The 18388-nt window shown below is 44.7% G+C and overlaps 2 protein-coding genes across 2 annotated transcripts; both read left to right on the top strand.

Moving 5' to 3' along the window:
- Positions 1-244: 244 nt before the first annotated feature.
- LOC119442609 (uncharacterized) lies at positions 245-1699 on the top strand. Its single transcript, XM_037707550.2, has one exon. The coding sequence runs from the start codon at positions 660-662 to the stop codon at positions 1419-1421; it is 762 nt and encodes a 253-aa protein (XP_037563478.1). The 5' UTR covers positions 245-659; the 3' UTR covers positions 1422-1699.
- Positions 1700-3207: 1508 nt separating this feature from the next.
- On the top strand, positions 3208-15939 carry LOC119442607 (heterogeneous nuclear ribonucleoprotein 27C). Its single transcript, XM_037707549.2, has 11 exons — positions 3208-3365; positions 5355-5395; positions 8308-8471; positions 8954-9025; positions 9383-9484; positions 9570-9618; positions 10321-10403; positions 12710-12860; positions 14221-14304; positions 14910-14996; positions 15731-15939. Exons 1-11 carry the CDS (start codon positions 3337-3339, stop codon positions 15814-15816), a joined length of 948 nt encoding a protein of 315 aa, XP_037563477.1. The 5' UTR covers positions 3208-3336; the 3' UTR covers positions 15817-15939.
- Positions 15940-18388: the final 2449 nt, after the last annotated feature.

The following is an 18388-nucleotide window of genomic DNA, read 5'->3' as shown; positions in this document are numbered from 1 at the left end:
ACATTATTTTCTTGTGTGTTTTAAAATTGTTGTAGTGGTAACACCAGCCGGCAGCATTAATTTCGTTTAATAAATGTATTTTTTTTGTTGTTGTTGTTACAGTGCAGGCTTGGAAAACCTTGGCAGATAGTCACGCTGTTGGGAGAACGCCAGGAGTAGGGAGAATGGAACGACTCTAGGCACTCTGCGCAACAATACAAAAAGAAAGAGAAAAAGCAGGGCGTGAGCAGAACAGGAGCGGCATAAAACGTTTTTTCGAAGGTGCTGGACATCTGCATGCGTGTTACATAAAAGAAAACGTGGTATTTCTTCCTGCGTCCATGAATTCCCGATTCTTGAGAGCCGGTAGAACTTGGTAGAACGTACTAAGCAGAACAGTTTATGTGTCGGATACTAGCGGGGCGAACCCAACGTTTGCGAACCGAACGCGCGCCGTGCACGTGCACGCGAGCCAGCTGTAAGCCGCAGTTCGAGTCGAGTCGGTTTCGCAGCGGCGCATTTGACGTGGCTTGTATATTGCCTACAGCAACAAAACTGCAACCTTTGCTCAAGTGCTGATTGCGCGCGGTTTGCTGTGTGCGCTTCCCGTCTTGCTCAGTGCGCCGTACGTGAGTTACTATATTGATATTGATTTAACTCGGAACATCAACCCGTAGAGAATGGCCAAGCTGCCGGGAACAGTATTTCTCTTTGATGTGGACGGAACATTGACTAAGAGCAGGCAAGTGATCACCAACGAAATGTCCGAGTTTCTCCGAAGACTGAAGCGTGATGTCGCCGTCGCCCTTGTCGGTGGTTCGGACCTGGTGAAGATAGAAGAGCAAATGGGAGGGCCAGGTGCTGTAGCCGAGTTTGAATACGTGTTTTCGGAGAACGGCTTGGTCGCCCACAGGAATGGTAAACTGATCGGAAAGCAGAGCCTGCTTAACTTTATGGGAGAGGAGAAGCTGCAGAAGCTGATCAACTTCTGCCTCCGCTACGTGGCCGACTTGACTTTGCCCCAGAAGCGCGGAACTTTCGTGGAGTTTCGATCGGGCATGCTCAACGTGTCGCCAATTGGCCGCAATTGCAGCCTCAGCGAACGAAACGCCTTCGAAATTTACGACAAGGAGCACGGCATCAGGGCGAAATTCGTGAAGGCTTTGCGGGAAAACTTCGCCGATTACAACCTACAGTATTCCATCGGAGGACAGATCAGCTTCGACGTTTTCCCACGCGGTTGGGACAAGACTTACTGCCTTGACCAACTTGTTCAGGATGGCTACAAGACCATACACTTTTTTGGCGACAAAACCGCCGAGGGTGGTAATGACTATGAAATTTACGAAGATCCCAGGACCGTGGGACACTCCGTGAAATCTCCAGAAGACACAATGGTGCAAGTAGAGGAAACACTGTCATCTGTGAAGAAGTCGGCGTAGGCGTTTAGGCACGCTGCGCGTTTCAGGATGAAAAATAGAAAAGTTATGTTTAATTGTCGTGACAGATTTCAGGAGAAACGTCGTGATTGCATTTTTAATTAATTCCATGTTACAGACTGCTTAGAATTCCACACCAGCCCAATTGACTATATAATTGCAGTTTGTTACTCGTATGTTATAACCCTTCAAGTCAGAGCTGCTCATTTTCTAAATAAAGTACGTTCTGTAAAGTGTGCAGTGGCACATAACTGCCACCAATAAATCTGATCGTGTGTTTTCTCGTTTGTTGAATGCAAAACGCGCCACACTGCATGGTTGGGTGTGTAGCCCGACGTGTGGCTTTGCTCATTTAAAATGATTATATAGCATACAAACAGCTGCAAAAAAAAAAAGAAAAAAATACAGAGGCGACTTTATGAAATAGAACGCAGCACTGTCATATATGCCAGGGTTATCGTGCCTTCAACGCTTCCAAAGAGCTCGACATCATACAATTTTTCACTAAGGGACTAAAGGCTATGCCCGGCAACCGTAATCGGGCGCATGATATTCGCAGTTCTCACACGAAATCGGAGGTCGTTGCAAAGTGTCTTAATACGAGGTTCAATCGAGAAATAAGGTTCCCAAAGAACTTCAGCCGCACGGGAAGGTGCGAGGCGAAATCCGGCAAGCTGTGCGCGGCTTTTCCCTGCAGAGGCGATTATCGAGATGGTCCAACGCGAAGTGCTTCAAAACAGGAGGATCACCGTCAGTGAACTTGTTGCTCGGATTCCTGAGAGCTTTGACTGGAAAACTGGTTTATCACAACTGTTGTGCTCGATGGGTACCGCGTGTGTATTAATTGACAGCAGAACACAAGGAGAAACGCCTTGCCTGTGCCCGCCAGTTTCTTCAACAGTGTCAAGAACATAATAAAGGATTGTCGGACTCCATTGTTACGGGAGACAAAACATCTGTGTTTCATTTTACTCCCGAAACGAAACAAAAGTCCAAACAATGGCGTCACTTAGGGTCACCACCAGTCGCAAGGAAGTTCAAACAAACTCCTCCTTCTGGCAAAGTCATGGCCAGCGTCTTTTGGGATCGTAAGGGGATACTGCTGCTTGATTTCATGGAACCTGGGACAACAATCAACTCAGACAGTTATTGTGCAACACTAAGAAAACTCAGGCGAGCTATACAGAACTATCGGCGAGGACGATCGACTGACAGCCGACCGTGTAACGCTGCTTCACGACAACGTCCGACCTCGCGTCTCCCGTCAAACCCTGGACCTTTTGACAAACTTTGGGTGGACTGTCATGCCCCACCCACCTCACAGTCCGGACCTCGCGCATAGCGATTATCACTAGTGTTCCCCAAGTGAAATATTAACGAACACTTGAGTGGCCAACGCTTCCGGAGCGACGATGAAGTCAAAGAAGAGGTGAAACTTTTCCTCAACGTACGGGTTGGTGGGTTGTGCTATATCTACAGGCAATGAGTTACCAAATCAACGAGTTGGCGGCGGAGTTCTACGACATTGGGATACTGAAATTGGAGCACTATCTACAAAAATGCGTAGAAAATGATGACGATTAGGTCAAAAAATAGAGAAAAGTGTCTTCTTTCCAACGATGTACATTGCTATGAGAATAAACAATGTTGTCTATTTTTAACATTGATGGGAAACTTATTTCAGGATCAACTCTCGTATAAGACGCACGGCAAGTGGCTCACTAGCAGAACTAGCATGTTAGTCGGGCAACGCTGTGTGCGCACGCGCCGACGCAGCTGACATTTTTTACTTGGCTTCTTTCTCTTGTTCCTGTTCGTTGTTTGGACCGAACGTGTCGCAAGTTTGGTGCTGGTGCGAAGTAGCAGTATTCGAGAGCCGCTGGTGTTCTGAGCCTGTTTTTCACAAACGCCCCAAGAAATGGCCCGCCGGGAAAATGAGGAGCAAGGGTGAGAACCTTCCTGCTATTCTCGATCGACGTTAGTCAGCGCGGCGGCCATTCCATGGCCTATCTCGCGAGCGGCGCCCATGGTGTTGGCGTTGCTTGATTGGTGCCAGTGCTTGCGGCCCATTGTGGCGAATTGCGCGTTGCGTTTGCTGCAAACACGTCGTTTAGAGCTTGATTTACGTTTTTGAACGTGCTTGCGAAATCTTCGAATAACGCGGCGTCATCATTTGCAAGAGCGCGTTCTTTGGAGGGAAAGCGGCGGGATGCCGCTTGGCGGGAGCTTTCCTCGTCAACAGGGAAGCCTCTAACGCTTGATTGTTGGTTCAGCTGCGCGAGGAGTGCGCTGGCTGTTAATAACCTTACGCATCGCTTGTATTACTGCCCCGTGGCACTGGGCTCTGGTAACGTGCAGCGGAATGCACGAGGCCTTTTCGTACGGAAAATAGTTTTTTTTTTTTTTTTTTCTTATGGGGCGCTTGGCCATGGTATCGATGGCTGTCGCGATTGGCCAACACACCGGCGCCGGTCAGTCACCGCATACTTAGCTGGCGCAATAATATCTTTTATCAGTCTAGCCCTTGATGGCGTTCGCTGCAGCTTAGGTGCTAGTACTGGTTCATTGACCAGTTCATAGATTATTACAGTATGGAATCTATTACAAATTAGACGTTCAGAAATTATTACGGCCAGTAATTTAGTTTTAGGCCCAATAAAGGAATGCTTACAGATCGCGTTACAATTTTGCAGTATCGACATGGGAGCCTATCGCGCTCTTTTGCGTCCTATCTAGCACATTACTTTATTCGTAAGCTGTGGCAAACATAGTAACAAGAATGGAGGCGTTTCAAATGGCGCAAACCTCATTATATGGTCCATAGAACAGTCGGTGCGTGTGACTACAGATTCACTGCTTTAAAGTTGCAGCTGCTGTGATAAAAAAGTGTCGTTGAACCTCGTTCTAGCATATTCACCATTGGCAGGTGGCGTTCTTCCGTGCCGAAATGGGCACCTTTACTTTTGTGTTTACTTACATTTATGTTCATTTGAGATTATTCGTGCTGAGGTGCATGGGATGGACTATTTAAAATAACATGTTACTAAATGCGCTTAAGTTTATGTGCTAAGTTCAGTTTGTTAATTACTGCTTAAGTATGCAGGCTTCCACGGCATGCATTACCTTACAATTCTGTTAAATACAGAAAAAAAAAGAGATCAAGCCGACTACAGAAAGGAACACTAATTAGCACAAAATACCTGCATAATTTCTAAATAGTTCGTCTAGCATAATACGAACTTGTCTTGACAAAACTGATGCTTTGATTTTGAGGTGTAGTGTGACCTTATGTGATGAATTCCGTTTGATGGATATGTTCTATGTGTATATGCATGTGTGTGTCAGGTGGTGCTATTTGTGAGCCATGTGTCATGACTCATCATTAGTGCTGTGTGTTTTGAAAATTTTGGAAGATTTTATATGTTGTATACCTGCTTTTATGCAACATTATGGTAATCATGCCTGCTTGACATGTTATTGTATTAAAAAAAAAAGAAAAACATACACTGGGCATGTTAGTATTCCATATTTGTGGAAACAGCATGAAACGACAAAAGGACAAAGAGGGCTGGATGGTCGCAGCACAAATTGTATACATCTGGTTTCTTAGTATTAGCATAATTGTCTTGTAATCTTGCTTGTGTCTCCGGCTATATTTGATCTTACAGTTACATAGTCGTCTATGTATGTTCCTGTGATAGGTCTGTTGCTGTCATAAAGTGCCCCCAGGCACTCTCTAGCTGTTTGTAACAGCTTTGCAACAATTTTGTTGGAAGTAATCTGAATATTCTGCAATTCAGTTCATCTGTAAACTTTCTGTTGCTTTACATTTTATTCTTGCTGCCTTAGCAGCTTTATGAAGCCACATTCTGCTGCTTCACATTATTCTACTCATGGTAGTGTGATATTCAAAATGTATTTTTTTTTTTTTTTCAGGAAAATATTTGTGGGGGGCCTCAGTTGGGAGACCACACAAGGTAATTCCACTTCTGTTATGTTCTCCTTGCTGGGCAGATACAGTGCAAAAGCAGTAATTTTCTTGTGTACCTTGTGAAAAGCCATCTCACATTGTCACCTTAATAGAGTGCGATGTTTAAGTGTAGCATACTAAATAATTGGCTGTTTGTCAGTAGCTTCCCACAAAAAAAGCTTTTTATTTCTTGGTGTATCTGTTTTGTTGTACCTTCAATTATTTAAGAATTAGTGGAAATTTCATTTGCTTGTAGTTAATTAGTTGCGTGAAAAAACGTGTCCAGGCACTGTCGTTTTCTTAATTCGTATGTGTTGGTATTTTTAGAATTACATTACTGCTGAGCACAATGTCGAGTCCGATTACTGGTTTTGGTGGCTACGTTTAGATGGTGGAATGTAAACGCCCATCCATCGCAGCAAATTAGTTGAGAGCAGTTCACCATGTCTACTTGATCCTGGAGTGGAGAGCTGTGGGATATGAAAAACCCCACAATTTGCAATTCGCACTCCTGGTGGCTCTCATCACTTAAATGTAAGGCAAATGTGTGCGCCAATGTACTACATTTATCTTCACTATTTGCTGGTTGGCCTAGCTCGGGCATGAGCTCTGACATGTGACAGCTGTTGGGCTCCTCCTCGTCTGCGCAGCTGTGTCAGTGCTTGGTTTCCTGCCAGTGCAATCATACGCTGTGTTTCTGCAGCCATTTATAAAAATTTAGGACTGTCCTTGTGAAATCTGTTTATTTTGCTGTTGTAAACATCTGGCTCAGTTAGGTGTTAATTGTAGTGGTTACGAGTAATACAAAAATTGCTGAATGCACCTTACCTGCGAGGCGTGTAAACGCCATGGTTCTTGTTATTCTTTGATGGTACAGTTATTTCACAACATTGAGGAGGCTAAAAAATTGTGTTAGAAAAACGTTTGAGCAGCATAAACTTTTAACATATTAAAATATTGTTAGTGCACTTGTAGCTAGGGGTGTGCGAATATTCGCAACTTTGAATAATGTGCTGTTAGATAGAGTCAGTCTCGAAAAGAATACTGAAATGTGAGCCTCATTTTATATTAATGGGACCCTGAAACGATTTTGTACAACTGTACTGAGTTGTTAGGGTAAGTGCTTCTGATCATAAATTGACGCATCTAAGGGCTCCGCGTAAAGCGTGTAATTTATTATGAGGTTTTAAAAAGGTACATCTCTACTGATCGCAGCACGCCACTCGGCTGAGTTTTCAGCCGCCCTCGACCAGGTGACTCGATATGACCATGTGACGTCAGTAGGGCAAGCTATCCTGATTGGCTGCCCAGGGCGCTACATCGATAATTTCTCCAACATTATGGTGAAAAAATGTTTTTTGTAATAGTTGGAATGGTAATTTGTTTCTATAAAAAAGAAAATAACAAGGAGAATGCATGAGGACAATTTATCACTTAACTCGAGCACTTCAGCACACAGCAAGTGTCGTCTGCTTGTGTTACAATGTGCTCCATGTTGACGAGAGCTGCACGGTCAGTGTTCGTCTCAATCTTTCTTTTTGCGACCGCCTTGGTTCGCCCGTGTTACGTTGCGGGCTGCAAACGTAGCGACTGACAATATGGCAAGCTGCGTCATCGTGTCCCTCTGCAAGGCAGCAGACGAGCTGAGTGGCTGCAGCGCATCCGACTGTCGGTATCCTATCGGCGTGAGCATCTATGCGTTTGCGGCCGTCACTTCACGCCAAAGGATTACTACCACAATAGAGTAATGTTTTAAGTGTTTTGCACTTAGTTACAGCAATATTAGATCTGTGTTTAAATGGTTGAGCTCTGCACCACCAGGTGGCTAGACCGATCAGGCCGGTCACGTACGTCTACACTAAAGCTCCTTCATCACAGTGGTAGTATGGAGGGGCTTTAGTTTATCTGTCCCCCATCTCTCCAAACGCACTGCTCGCCTGTGGTTACTGCAATACCGGACACGCTCGCAACGCACGCTGCTCTCGCTGGGGATCGGCTAGCTGAAGAGGTTGGAGACGTTTCACGCGCTGGCTCCAAGACAACTGGAAGTAGACAATGCGACCTCACATCACGCAGAGCCAGTGAAGGCAGAGCTTAGCCCCAATCACTGAGCAAATGAGTTGATAAAAAGCATAGCTAGGGAGGAGGGTAACTTGCAATCGTCCGTAGCTCTCTTAATACGAGATGGTTCACTTAAATTGTGGCACGAATGTTTTACTGTAACTGTACCCTACACGTCTACAAAATTTGTCCGAACCGTTTCAGGGACCCTTTAATGTGATAACAGCTATTCATTATTTCATATCCAGTTCGATTTGCTTCTGGCTCTATTTAATTAGCTTTCGGTTCGGTCTCAAAAATCGCTATTCGCACACCCCTGCGTGTGGCCTCTTTGTTAAAAAAAAGCTAAAGCACCTTTAAAAAAAAATTGAGCTTTCAGCAGATTATTAGTTATTCGCCCTCTGAATAGGAATACCACAGTTTAAGTGGCAGCAAGTCACTGCGGGTCGGTTAATGGGCCCTGATGGCGTATTTGCCATCATTCTCGGTATTGGAATAAAGCACTCATGTTATCCCTGTGTTGACAACATCCTTGCACGAGGTGGATCTTCAACAAATATTTAAATGGCGATTGCTGTGCACACAATTGAGGAAATAATTTCAGTAGTTGAACTTTACTATGGCAGCCTTCCAACCCACCGTAAATCTTCCAGTTTTAAGACCGCTTCAGCTTCTCTTTAAAGGAATATTTGCCAGTGATGTTCTTATGGTAATAGCAAATAATTGAATGGACTTGCAAGCATTGTGAACTGACATTTATCTATCTCTTGGTAGTCTTACATAGGTAGTGTTGTTTGTCAGCTATTTATTTTCTTTTTTCCTTTTGCAAATTATTGTAATTTGCTTTCTTACCTCCAGAGAGCCTGCTCAACTACTTTAGCCGTTTTGGTGAAGTAGTGGACAGTGTGGTGATGTGCAATGAGACAGGCCGGTCTCGTGGCTTTGGATTCGTCACTTTCCGGGACCCCAGCTGTGTGGCCACCGTGTTGGCTGGAGGACCGCACCAACTGGATGGGCGAACAGTCAGTAGATTTATTTTTAGTTCTTTGTTAGGGGGCTATGTTGCTGTCCCTGCCATCTGTGTCGCATGAAAGCAGTATAAAACCAAAGTCACTGTTTTATGTTTTTTCAAAGCAAATCATTTGTGTTCATGGCACAAGTCATTTATAATTTTAATACATATATTTTATGCACTCTACAGAGAATGTTTTGGGCTCTTATACAGCTGGGTTACATCTATAATTTTCTGTTCATTGTTCCATTGGAAACTCATAATCACTTGTATGGCGCTCTTTGTACAGACCTGGCCCTTGCGCCATTAAGCACCACACATAGTCACCAGTTTTATATTTCTCTAAACATCTTCGTTCACCTACAACTAAGAGTGTAACAAATTGCACTGTAAAACTTGGACTTGGGGTCTTAATATGGTGTTCCTTGTGCCGTGCAGTTACCTTCTCATGAATGTCTACAGGGCATATGTTCATGAAGATTCCTTTTCCAGGTGGATCCAAAATCATGCAATCCACGCAGTGCCAGCCGTCCTGGTGGAGGAGGAGGAGGCCCAGGGGCCAGGGTGAGTTGCCTTCTGCGCTAAGTGGCTGGGATGTCATTCTCGAGCAGTAACTTTTGGGGATACTTTCGTGAGTGCCAACTAAGACGCGTTGGCGTCGATGTGTTTCTGGCACAATGTCTTAGCACACTTGGCATATTGCTAGGAATGCTGTGGCCCATAGTCAGGAATGTGTCCGTCGCTAGTCGCACAAAATCTTGCTAAAGTGAAAGTATTTTCAAAAGTGATTGCTCAAGAATATTGCTACCTTGGAAGTCTCCGTATGTCCCACTTGTTCTGTGCTGCCGTATAGGTGTGGATACTGATCTTTCTGAATGCATTGCCATATGCTCTTTGTGAGTTGTTTTGGTATTTTTACAGGGTGGTCGAGGCAAAGGCAGCACAACTAAGATATTTGTTGGTGGCCTTCCTGCCACTGTGACAGAGACAGACTTGCACGCCTTCTTCTCCGAGTATGGAAAAGTAAGACATCATAGAATCTGGCTTCTGCTGTGAATAAGTCATTGGGGCTGAGCTTAGTGCCTTGTGGCCTCTTTTTTCCTCGCAGGTGACAGAAGTTCTTATCATGTATGACCAAGAGCAGCGACGTTCTCGAGGTGAGTTTGCGTAAAGCGCGGCTTTCCCCTCTTTTTCTAGCCGGCTATGGTGAAGATGAAGTCGCTCTTGAGGGAGCCAGACAGTGCTGTTGTTCTGGTTTTGCAGGAGGGTGCGAGCCCCAAACGATTTGTTTCAGTGTGCGAGCAAGCGCCTGAGAAAATGTGCGGCCGCCTTCAACTCCTGCAAAATGCATTCTTGATGGACGGACTGCTCCCTGGCGCTAATGGCGTGAGACTGTAGTCAATAAGGAGATAATTAACCCTAGGATATAAATATAGTTAGCCTGGCTGTTAGGCCCAACTTCCCCCCTCTCATTTTCTTCTGGCAAGTCTGCTGCCCTGAGTGCGGTTGGACCGGCAAGTGCCTGAGCCTGGCCAAAAGCAGTGCCTGGTCAAAGCAATGCCTGGTCAGTGACTGGCCAAAAGCAGCCCTACCTTTTTTTCCCCCCCGAGACAATTGGGAAAGTGGCATGGTGCCCCACACTCAACTCCCAGGAGGCACTCGTTTGTAGGCACAGCATTTGCTGGCCTGCGAGGGTAACTACTGGTACCGGGCACACTGTTTGCCCACGCTATCCTCTTTTATGTGTTTTTTAACAATTGGAAAATTGTAAGGCTTACAATCGAGATGAGGGTCTTGCAATGCGGTACTTGCTACCAGTGGCTACACATCACTTTGCCGACATGCCTATATGTTTGCAGGCTTTGGCTTCGTGAGCTTTGAGACAGAAGATGCGGTCAACCAGTTAACTGGACAGCGTTACGTCGAGATCAGTGGAAAGCAGGTATGTCCAATTTTTGAAGCATTTGTCATGTGTCAGCCACCGCCTTTCCTACGCTTTATAAATGCTTGGCTAAAAGGACGTTTCATGCATTTGGCTTTAACACAATGAGTATCTTAATTTGGTTAAGTTAAACACAGCTAAACATACCATTTTTCGAGAAAGCGATTGACATCATTGCAATAGGTAAGTCAAGTTAGAAAAGCGACCTAAGGATATTTCAGTATAGTATTTCAGTGTATGTATGCAAATAAGGTTTGTTTGCCCTCCTTGAATTTTTAGTCAGATCTGCGGTACGAACCCTGATGTTTTATTTTAAAAAAGGCAAATTTATGCAATGAACTGCAGCTGTGACCTGCAGAGAAGCTTCCAAGTAAACAGCTACCAACAAGACGTGTTCTGAATTATGGCACTACATCTCGCTGTGCCAGAATCTGCGCTCAGCGGTCGCATAGCCTTAGCTCTGCTGTGAGGAACTACTAAAACAAAGCACTACAAAATACTACAAAATATGCAGCACACCGCTGCCATCGCGGAAGCCACGCACAGCAGATGCAGCTATGCACAGTGCAAAGATGAAATTGTTTTCCTATCTTTTTGAGATAGCAGACACACATTTTCTTTGTTTATTTAGCTCAAAATTATCAATTATGTATTACTGAGAATGCTCTTGCGATCATGAAATCAGCCAATGGCGTTGGTGGGCAGCTGCTTTCGATGACGATGCTTGACGATATTGCGGAAGCGAGAGCAAGCGATTTTTTGTTAGGTTTGACAATATATTCTAAGTTTCCTGCTGCATGCAGTGCAGAAATATTTGGCTCACATGTTCACAGCAGCATCTATGACATATTGGCAACGTTTTTTTACAATGTTTAAAAAGTGTTTTGGGGCCCCTTTTACAGTATAGACCACTTGTAACGTAACCGTTTATAGTGCAGAACTGGCTACAACGCGGCCTTTTCCGACTCCCGTTTACGCTCCCATAGAACTCCATGTATACGCATACTGCTTACAGTGCAGCCGTGTGAGGCGAAATATCGGTTATAATGCGGCTTCCTCGGGAAAATCTCGCCGACAAGGGCGGCAGTGAGCACGCTTCACAACAAGGAGCGTACTTCCGGCCGGCGTATGTATTATTCAATGAAATCAAAAATCTCGTTAATTCAGACTTACTCGGCCGCACATCGGTTAATTCGGACTACTTTCGGAGCTCGGTGAGCGGGGAACGCTGTAATTGTGCGACGCAATAGAGCAAGAACGGCGCTAACGTCCAACCGAAATGAAGCGGCAGAGTCCTCATTGCCACAGCCATCAACCATCTTTAAAGCCTGTATTCTTGCGTTTACCGCCCCGCATAACTCCGTGTTGGCCGCGGGCTTTCGTAACTGCGTAGTCATCGACGATCGCGTCGATAGCGGCCGCGGTTTGCTCCGCAGTTGTTGCAGTGAAAAGTAGTTTTGTTTTTACTCGGCACGCGCGTCGGCCGCATGCCTAAACTGCGTAGTCGCCATCGATGATTGCATAGATAGCGACCGCGGTTTCGACTGCAGTTGTTGCAGCGAATGGTAGCTAATTCGTCCAGACTCGGTGCGTGCGTTGGGCGCATGCCTTCAGCACCGCAAAGTCATCGTTCATAATTGCGTCGATAGTGGTCACGATTTTTTCTGCAGCGGTTACGGCAAACAGTTGTTTCGTTTTGACTCGGTGCAAAGCTGTCGAGCTTAAAGAGCACTGGCTACATCGCGATTATGTTTTCGCCAGCTCACTGGCAAAAACGTGATCGTGATGTGCGTGCGATAGTACAAAGCGTGTCTACATGCTTGGTCTACATGTTTTGCACACGTGCAGGGCTTGAAAATCGTTTTTGGTTATAGTGCGGTACCGCTTATAGTGCAGATATTCGCGACTCCGGCGACTTACGTTATAAGCAGTCTACACTGTAATAATAAACTCTGCTGTATGTCTTTAGAAGTAGCGACAAATGGAGGTGAATATATGCAGATAATTGGGGCCGAGGCATTGAATTTAGCCAATTTCCCTTGAGAACTGGCTATTTTTATTACTAAAAAGGTCATTGAAAAGTCACTAAGGCTTACAAAAAAACAAAGCTGTCGGTGAGCCACATATTTGAGCAGGGAATTTGCAGTCTACTGTGAAGTGACTAAAAACTTCTAAATTTAGCGACTTTCTCGCTAAGCTACCAACACCACTTAAGAGCTCTAGAGGGTGTTCCAAGTAAGCTCTTTTTGTTGTTCAGTTGCTTCCCTCTGATTATCACAACTCCTCCTGAATACCCGACTTTTCAGGTTGAGTGCAAGCGGGCGGAGCCCAAGGAAAGCAGGATGCCCAAGGGTGGCCGCCCTGGTGGAGGTGGCGGCGGCTGGGGTGGACAGCAGCAACAATGGGGGTGGGGATCATCCAATGGGGGTGGCTCTAACATGAACTCCGGCTACCAGGGTGAGGCATTCCACACATACAAATTAGTGATTATTTATTGCAAATGTGTCGGTTCCATCTTACTCGGGGCTCATTACACTGGCGATTGACACAGGTCGTGTGACTGGGGACCGATGTTGCACATCCGCAATTCTGACATTCGCCTGTCGCCACACTGAAATGTTCGCGTCTGCTTACACTGCCATCGCCATGTAAAAAAATGTGTTAGCTTATACAGACGTCCTGCTCCTGTCGCTGATTCGTTCAGTAGGTTTGTGACTGCAATCATGCTACTGAAAAATGAAGCAGTAAGAAACTAAACCGAAAGTCTCTTTCGATCATTTGCGACCAACTTGGTCGCATGGCGTTTGCAAGTCGCTAATGTGAGTAAGTCCTAAACCTTATAATTCACTCTAAGAAAACCTGTCAATGTTCCTGTAGCTTCGTTTGAGTAGTAGTTTGACTTGTGTGACATTAGTTTGCATGCACCCAAATTAACAGCCCACTCTTCTTCAAATAAGTAATTTATCGAGACATGTAAAAGCTTCAGTATCACTAACTAAATGCGCGTTGGTGAAAGAAATAATTGTCATGCTCATTGTGATAATAGTCAAAAGTTAATCTAACAAGTTATCAGTTAAAATGATTTAAACAAGAATGTGGTCCTTGGGACAATTTTAATTGTTGTCTAGCCACTATAGTCTATCCCGGATATACTAAAGCCAGAAATACCAAATGTATACCAAATGATTGCTTATATCAAACAGTACTAACATCTCCTTGGAAATCCTATGCAAAAGTGTAGTGCTGCTGTAGGTGTATATTGAACTTCTGTTCACCAGCCTATTTGATATATCAAATGCTGCACCTTGGTCCTGCAAACGGTGCTTCTCCCAATGAAGCCGTAGATCACCTCATGCCGTCGGAATTATTCAATGCCGATAAAGGGCACAGTTTTGCCACACGCTGCGAAACAAGACATCACATCTGAAGGGAGCGAAAGGCCAGAAGCAACTTAAAAAGACTGCAGGCCGCCCGATGATAGTGTTGTGCATGCTTTCAAGAAGCCCTGCATAGCAAATGCTTTGGATAACACTGATCATGATTTACTGTGGGACTATCAAAAGCTGTTAGCGGCTGTCCTCGGATGAGAATCCTGACAGTCGAGACAAATTATTTGTGTGGTTTACGTCTGATAAGTCACCTTGACCAAATAGAATGTGTTGTTCACTACATTGCAGAATTTACATTTTGTGTAGCCGGTATACGTTGTGCGGGGGATTCAGCTGTATGTATTAGTCTTATATAAGGCCTTTTTAAGATTTTTTGCGATGTTCTGCTTATTGTGTAATGTTGCAGCTAATGCATAATTTTAATACAGGCTATGGTGGCTACAACAGCTGGGGAAATAACCAGAACAGTTATGGCTATGGAGGAGCTGGTGACCAGTCCTACAGTGGTTATGGTATGTTTGCCATTTTCTTTGTTTAGCAGCACCTTGAAGGTGCAGTGTGTACGTGTGTGTCATGCATTAAGAAAAAAGAATAGTACGTGAAGGTGGTCATTCATTGCTAGTTGTAATAAAATATAGCATATGTACCCTGTCCATAAAGTGCATTACAATGGAATCTTGTTGATAAGATCTTCACGGGAACCGGAAAATAAAGGGTATCATCCGAAAATTGTATCATCCAACCAAATCATATCGTATCCAACTGGATCCTATCGTGGAATAGTGGATCCAGTCGTATCCAACCAAATCATATTATTGGGAAAAGAGAAGGAAAGAAAAATAAATAAATCAATGAGGTTTTACTGTAGTCACTGATGTGCCCATCCAGCCTACATACCATGTGTCATAAATTATTTCATATACTCTAATGTAGAAATGGATTACACAGTAAATACAAGCCTGCCTGCATAAAAACTTAACATTGCCAGGTGTGCAGAAGTTGCGGGACAAGCTTGTTCTGTTATGAAGTTGTAGCCACATAGTACATAGCTCGATGACCACAGCACAAATGTGGCTACTGGCTGTAGTACAGTTGCATGTTTTTTGCAATGTTGTAGGATCATATGGGCAGCAGCAGCCCTCAAGCTATGGACCCATGCGCACTGGCTACAGTGATGGATATACAGCTACCCCAACAGCTACTGGTAAGTGCAGTTTGTCTAATTTGATCTGCATTCATTTACATTTGAAGAGATGCTAAAGAGAAAAAAAAAAATGGTTCAGCTGCAGTATTATCACCTTTCTACAATACCAAAAAAAAAAAAAAAAAAAAACTTACCATGAGAAAAGGCTTGGGAAGCCAGGAAAGGCCCAGCAACGCAAGATCGGTGATGATGTTGCCTTAAAGTTATTGAACCAGATTGCCACAAACGTCGCCAATTTTGACCTCGTCTGCTCAGGCCTAGCAAATGTTTTATTACTGAAGAAGCACAGCATTGTATTTTAGGGAGCCAAAGACTGAACTTGGAAAGTTTCGAGCAACTTTTGCTGTGCCACATTACCTTAAGTGTGAAAAAATACTTGGAAATTTGCGATGTCATATCGGGGGGTGCTGGGGTTTCGGTGCAAATTTCAAGAACTGGAAGGGAACAATGTTTCCTTGCTACAAAAAGCCTAATTAGATGTAATGGACTAGTCACATTAAAGATCGCTTAAACTTGAGGTGCTGTCAGCCGGCCTGAATGTCTGGCATCGGGGCACATGTATGTCTAATGAAGGAGGCAATGGTCTAGATCTCTGTGCTACCTGGGTGCTTCTCTGATGTGTTGGTGAGGTTGTAGAACTAGCTTTACATGCCTATGTGCCAAAGGTCAGTGACATTCTGCCTTTAAGAAATGGAATTGCCTGTAACAACACCGCAATATCTGGCTCTGTGCAGGTGGCTACAACGCACCCAGCACCAATGGCATGGCAGCTGCTGCAGTCGGCCAAACTGATGGCGCTTACCATCCGTACCGGAGGTGAATCTGAAGGCACCAGCGAGTGTACATTCCTCACGCCTCCCCTCCCCCCCTTTTTTTTTTCTCGTCCTCTCAATGAAGTCCACCTCATCACCCTGGATTTTTTATACACTCATTTGCCTACAGACTCGTTCAGCCTCATTTTCATTGTGTCATTTGTGACTGTGAAGCCATTCCACATGGCATGGCAGTGTCTTTCTCTTCACGGCTCAGCGACTGGGGTTCCTTGAATGTATTCTGTACTGAAAAACAAATTTCAGGACTTCTTTGTTGCCCGAGAAGGCTGGTGTCACCTGCCCTAAAGCATAAGGTTCTCTTGATTATGTGTACAGCATCTTTGCATATGTAACCCACAAAAAATACATTGAGCACTATATGTGGGTTATGTACCAATTCTGCCTTCAAGTGCAGCTTCACTGCTATGGTTTATTTATTGCCATGAAGTAGCAGCTGAAAACAAAATTTGCACATGGATGCACCCGCTCAGTGCGCTGAAGCATGACCGCTCTTTAAAGTAGCAGCGGAAGTGGTTGCGACTGAACTTACATGAGGCAGAATTATTTCTAAAGACAGTACATTGCCACGGTAGCAGCGGAAGTGGTTGCGACTGAACTTACATGAGGCAGAATTATTTCTAAAGACAGTACATTGCCACGGTAAGTAGCACTCGTTCACTCCTATAAAGATCTCAATGTTGTATGCTGTTATTTCTAAGGTGTAGCACAATTGCAATTGAGGGTTCAGGTTATGTGCAGGAACCAGTTAAAAGCACTGAAATGTGGTATGTATGGTTGTGTGGAGAGTAAAATTTTGTACACAAATGGACCTGCTAAATATGAAATGCCATTGCTGCGAAGAATGTGTGCAACAATAAGTTGGGCTGTTCATCTGGCTGATATAGGTAAGTGCAAGCTTCTCCAAGTTTGTAGATGTCACTGACTGGCCAGAACATATAAACACTATAACTTAGTTAAAATGAAAATTCTTACTTCATTTGTTGCAGTTGCACAGATGTTAATTCAGTGAATTGCTTATGGAATTGACCCCAGCATGTTGCTAACTGTGCTGTCCTTGACATCTGCTGGCCTTATAGAAGTTCCTGCTCTGAGCTATATAGTTGTAGTGTCCATCTGCTGGCCTTATAGAAGTTCCTGCTCTGAGCTATATAGTTGTAGTGTCCTGCTCTGAGCAAGTATCTGCTGGCATAATCTTTGAAACTGGGAAAACATGAGCCTGGTAACAAGTCCCCATGCAAAAGAAATCCTGCCAAAAGGCAAGTTCGCGCCCCTGCCTGCCCGTTCCAAAAGCTTGAATCTGAGGCAAAATCATGGTTCTATTGCACTCTTTCTGCAAGCTTTTCTGCTTTTTGTAGGCATATATTAGCGCATTGGGTTTGGGTGCTTGTTTTACTTGTGCAAAAACAGTTGTACAGTGAAGAAACCACTTATCGCAATATTCAATTGCAGAAAAAAGCAAATCGTATTGCAAAAAAAAAAAAAAAATGATGGGACAGACGACAAAACGTTTAAAATACGGTCGAACCACCTTGCAGAATTACCGGTTTTAACATTACTTGGATGTAACAATAAGCAGCTGTGGCACCTGGAACTTTGGTGTGCGTTTTATGGTAAAAGAAATTGGTTACATAACCGCAGTCCGCGCCCTGAAAGGAAACGTGAAATGTGGGAAGAAAACGCGTAGCGCGTTTTGCTTCTCGCTTCCACCCCTCCGAAACCAGAGTCGACTGCGTCGACGAGGCTTCGGCTTCGTCCTGCTCGCGTTACGGAAGGGTGGAAGGGACAAGTGAAGGCTGGTGCGGCCTTTTGTCTTTTTCCTTACCATTTTCTAGGATTTTGCGTTCCTTTTCCTTCCGGTGCTGGCACCCTAGTAGCCAGATTTGTTAGTTATAATCTTATAGCGCGGCATGAGAACATCGTAGCGAGTGGTTTAGTTTGCTGTTGAACGCAAAAAATTAACGATGCCGCGACTTCTCATTGTTGTAACCAACCTATGATCCAGTATATTGCATTGACCAAACCGGTATCGTTATAAATGGGTTCGACTGCACCTGTCAGGTTTTTGGAGCATAAATCTCGCTGCTTCGCGCTGCAGCCTGGACTCCGTCACTAGTGCACAGTGGTTGCGGGGGCGGGGCGAGGGTTAAGGTAATTTCTCTTGTAGCACAGATGAACATGACTACAATGCTGCTTTCCTGTGTTCTTTAATAATGGTCGGCCTAATTAAGCCCGCTACAGGACGCGACCAATGGTTGTATGCATTACATGACCTGCCCAACTACTATATTTCTCCATCTCGACTGGCCGGCTTTGATGCCACTCGCATGCTGTTTAAATGTCCGTCGACTGTCTCTCTTCTGCGGCCTCGCAGAGGTGCCGATGAGGCTTCAGTCATTACTACTTTGAGCTTGGCGCGTTCTCTCGAGCGACATAGCGGCTAAACAATTGGTTTGAGAAACCCTGGTTGGCCACGAGGATACCGCCGAAACGAGGCCGTATCCCGCGACCGTCTGCCTATTTTCCGCCCCTTGGGGCGGTTCCCTTCTGCAGCACTGTACA

Source organism: Dermacentor silvarum, chromosome 2 (assembly GCF_013339745.2).
Source record: "Dermacentor silvarum isolate Dsil-2018 chromosome 2, BIME_Dsil_1.4, whole genome shotgun sequence".
NCBI classification, from domain to species: domain Eukaryota; kingdom Metazoa; phylum Arthropoda; class Arachnida; order Ixodida; family Ixodidae; genus Dermacentor; species Dermacentor silvarum.
The sequence above is the reverse complement of the archived record's forward strand: the minus strand, read 5'-3'. Positions and strand labels throughout refer to the sequence as shown.

What these genes read in the sequence shown, in the direction of transcription:
- LOC119442607 (XM_037707549.2), top strand. Translation starts at nt 3,337, where the DNA reads ATGGCCCGCCGGGAAAATGAGGAGCAAGG. An exon ending in CATGAACTCCGGCTACCAGG is followed by an intron (nt 12,861 to 14,220) that starts GTGAGGCATTCC and finishes ATTTTAATACAG; the next exon opens with GCTATGGTGGCTACAACAGC. An exon ending in AGCTACCCCAACAGCTACTG is followed by an intron (nt 14,997 to 15,730) that starts GTAAGTGCAGTT and finishes GGCTCTGTGCAG; the next exon opens with GTGGCTACAACGCACCCAGC.
- LOC119442609 (XM_037707550.2), top strand. Translation starts at nt 660, where the DNA reads ATGGCCAAGCTGCCGGGAACAGTATTTCTCTTTGATGTGGACGGAACA.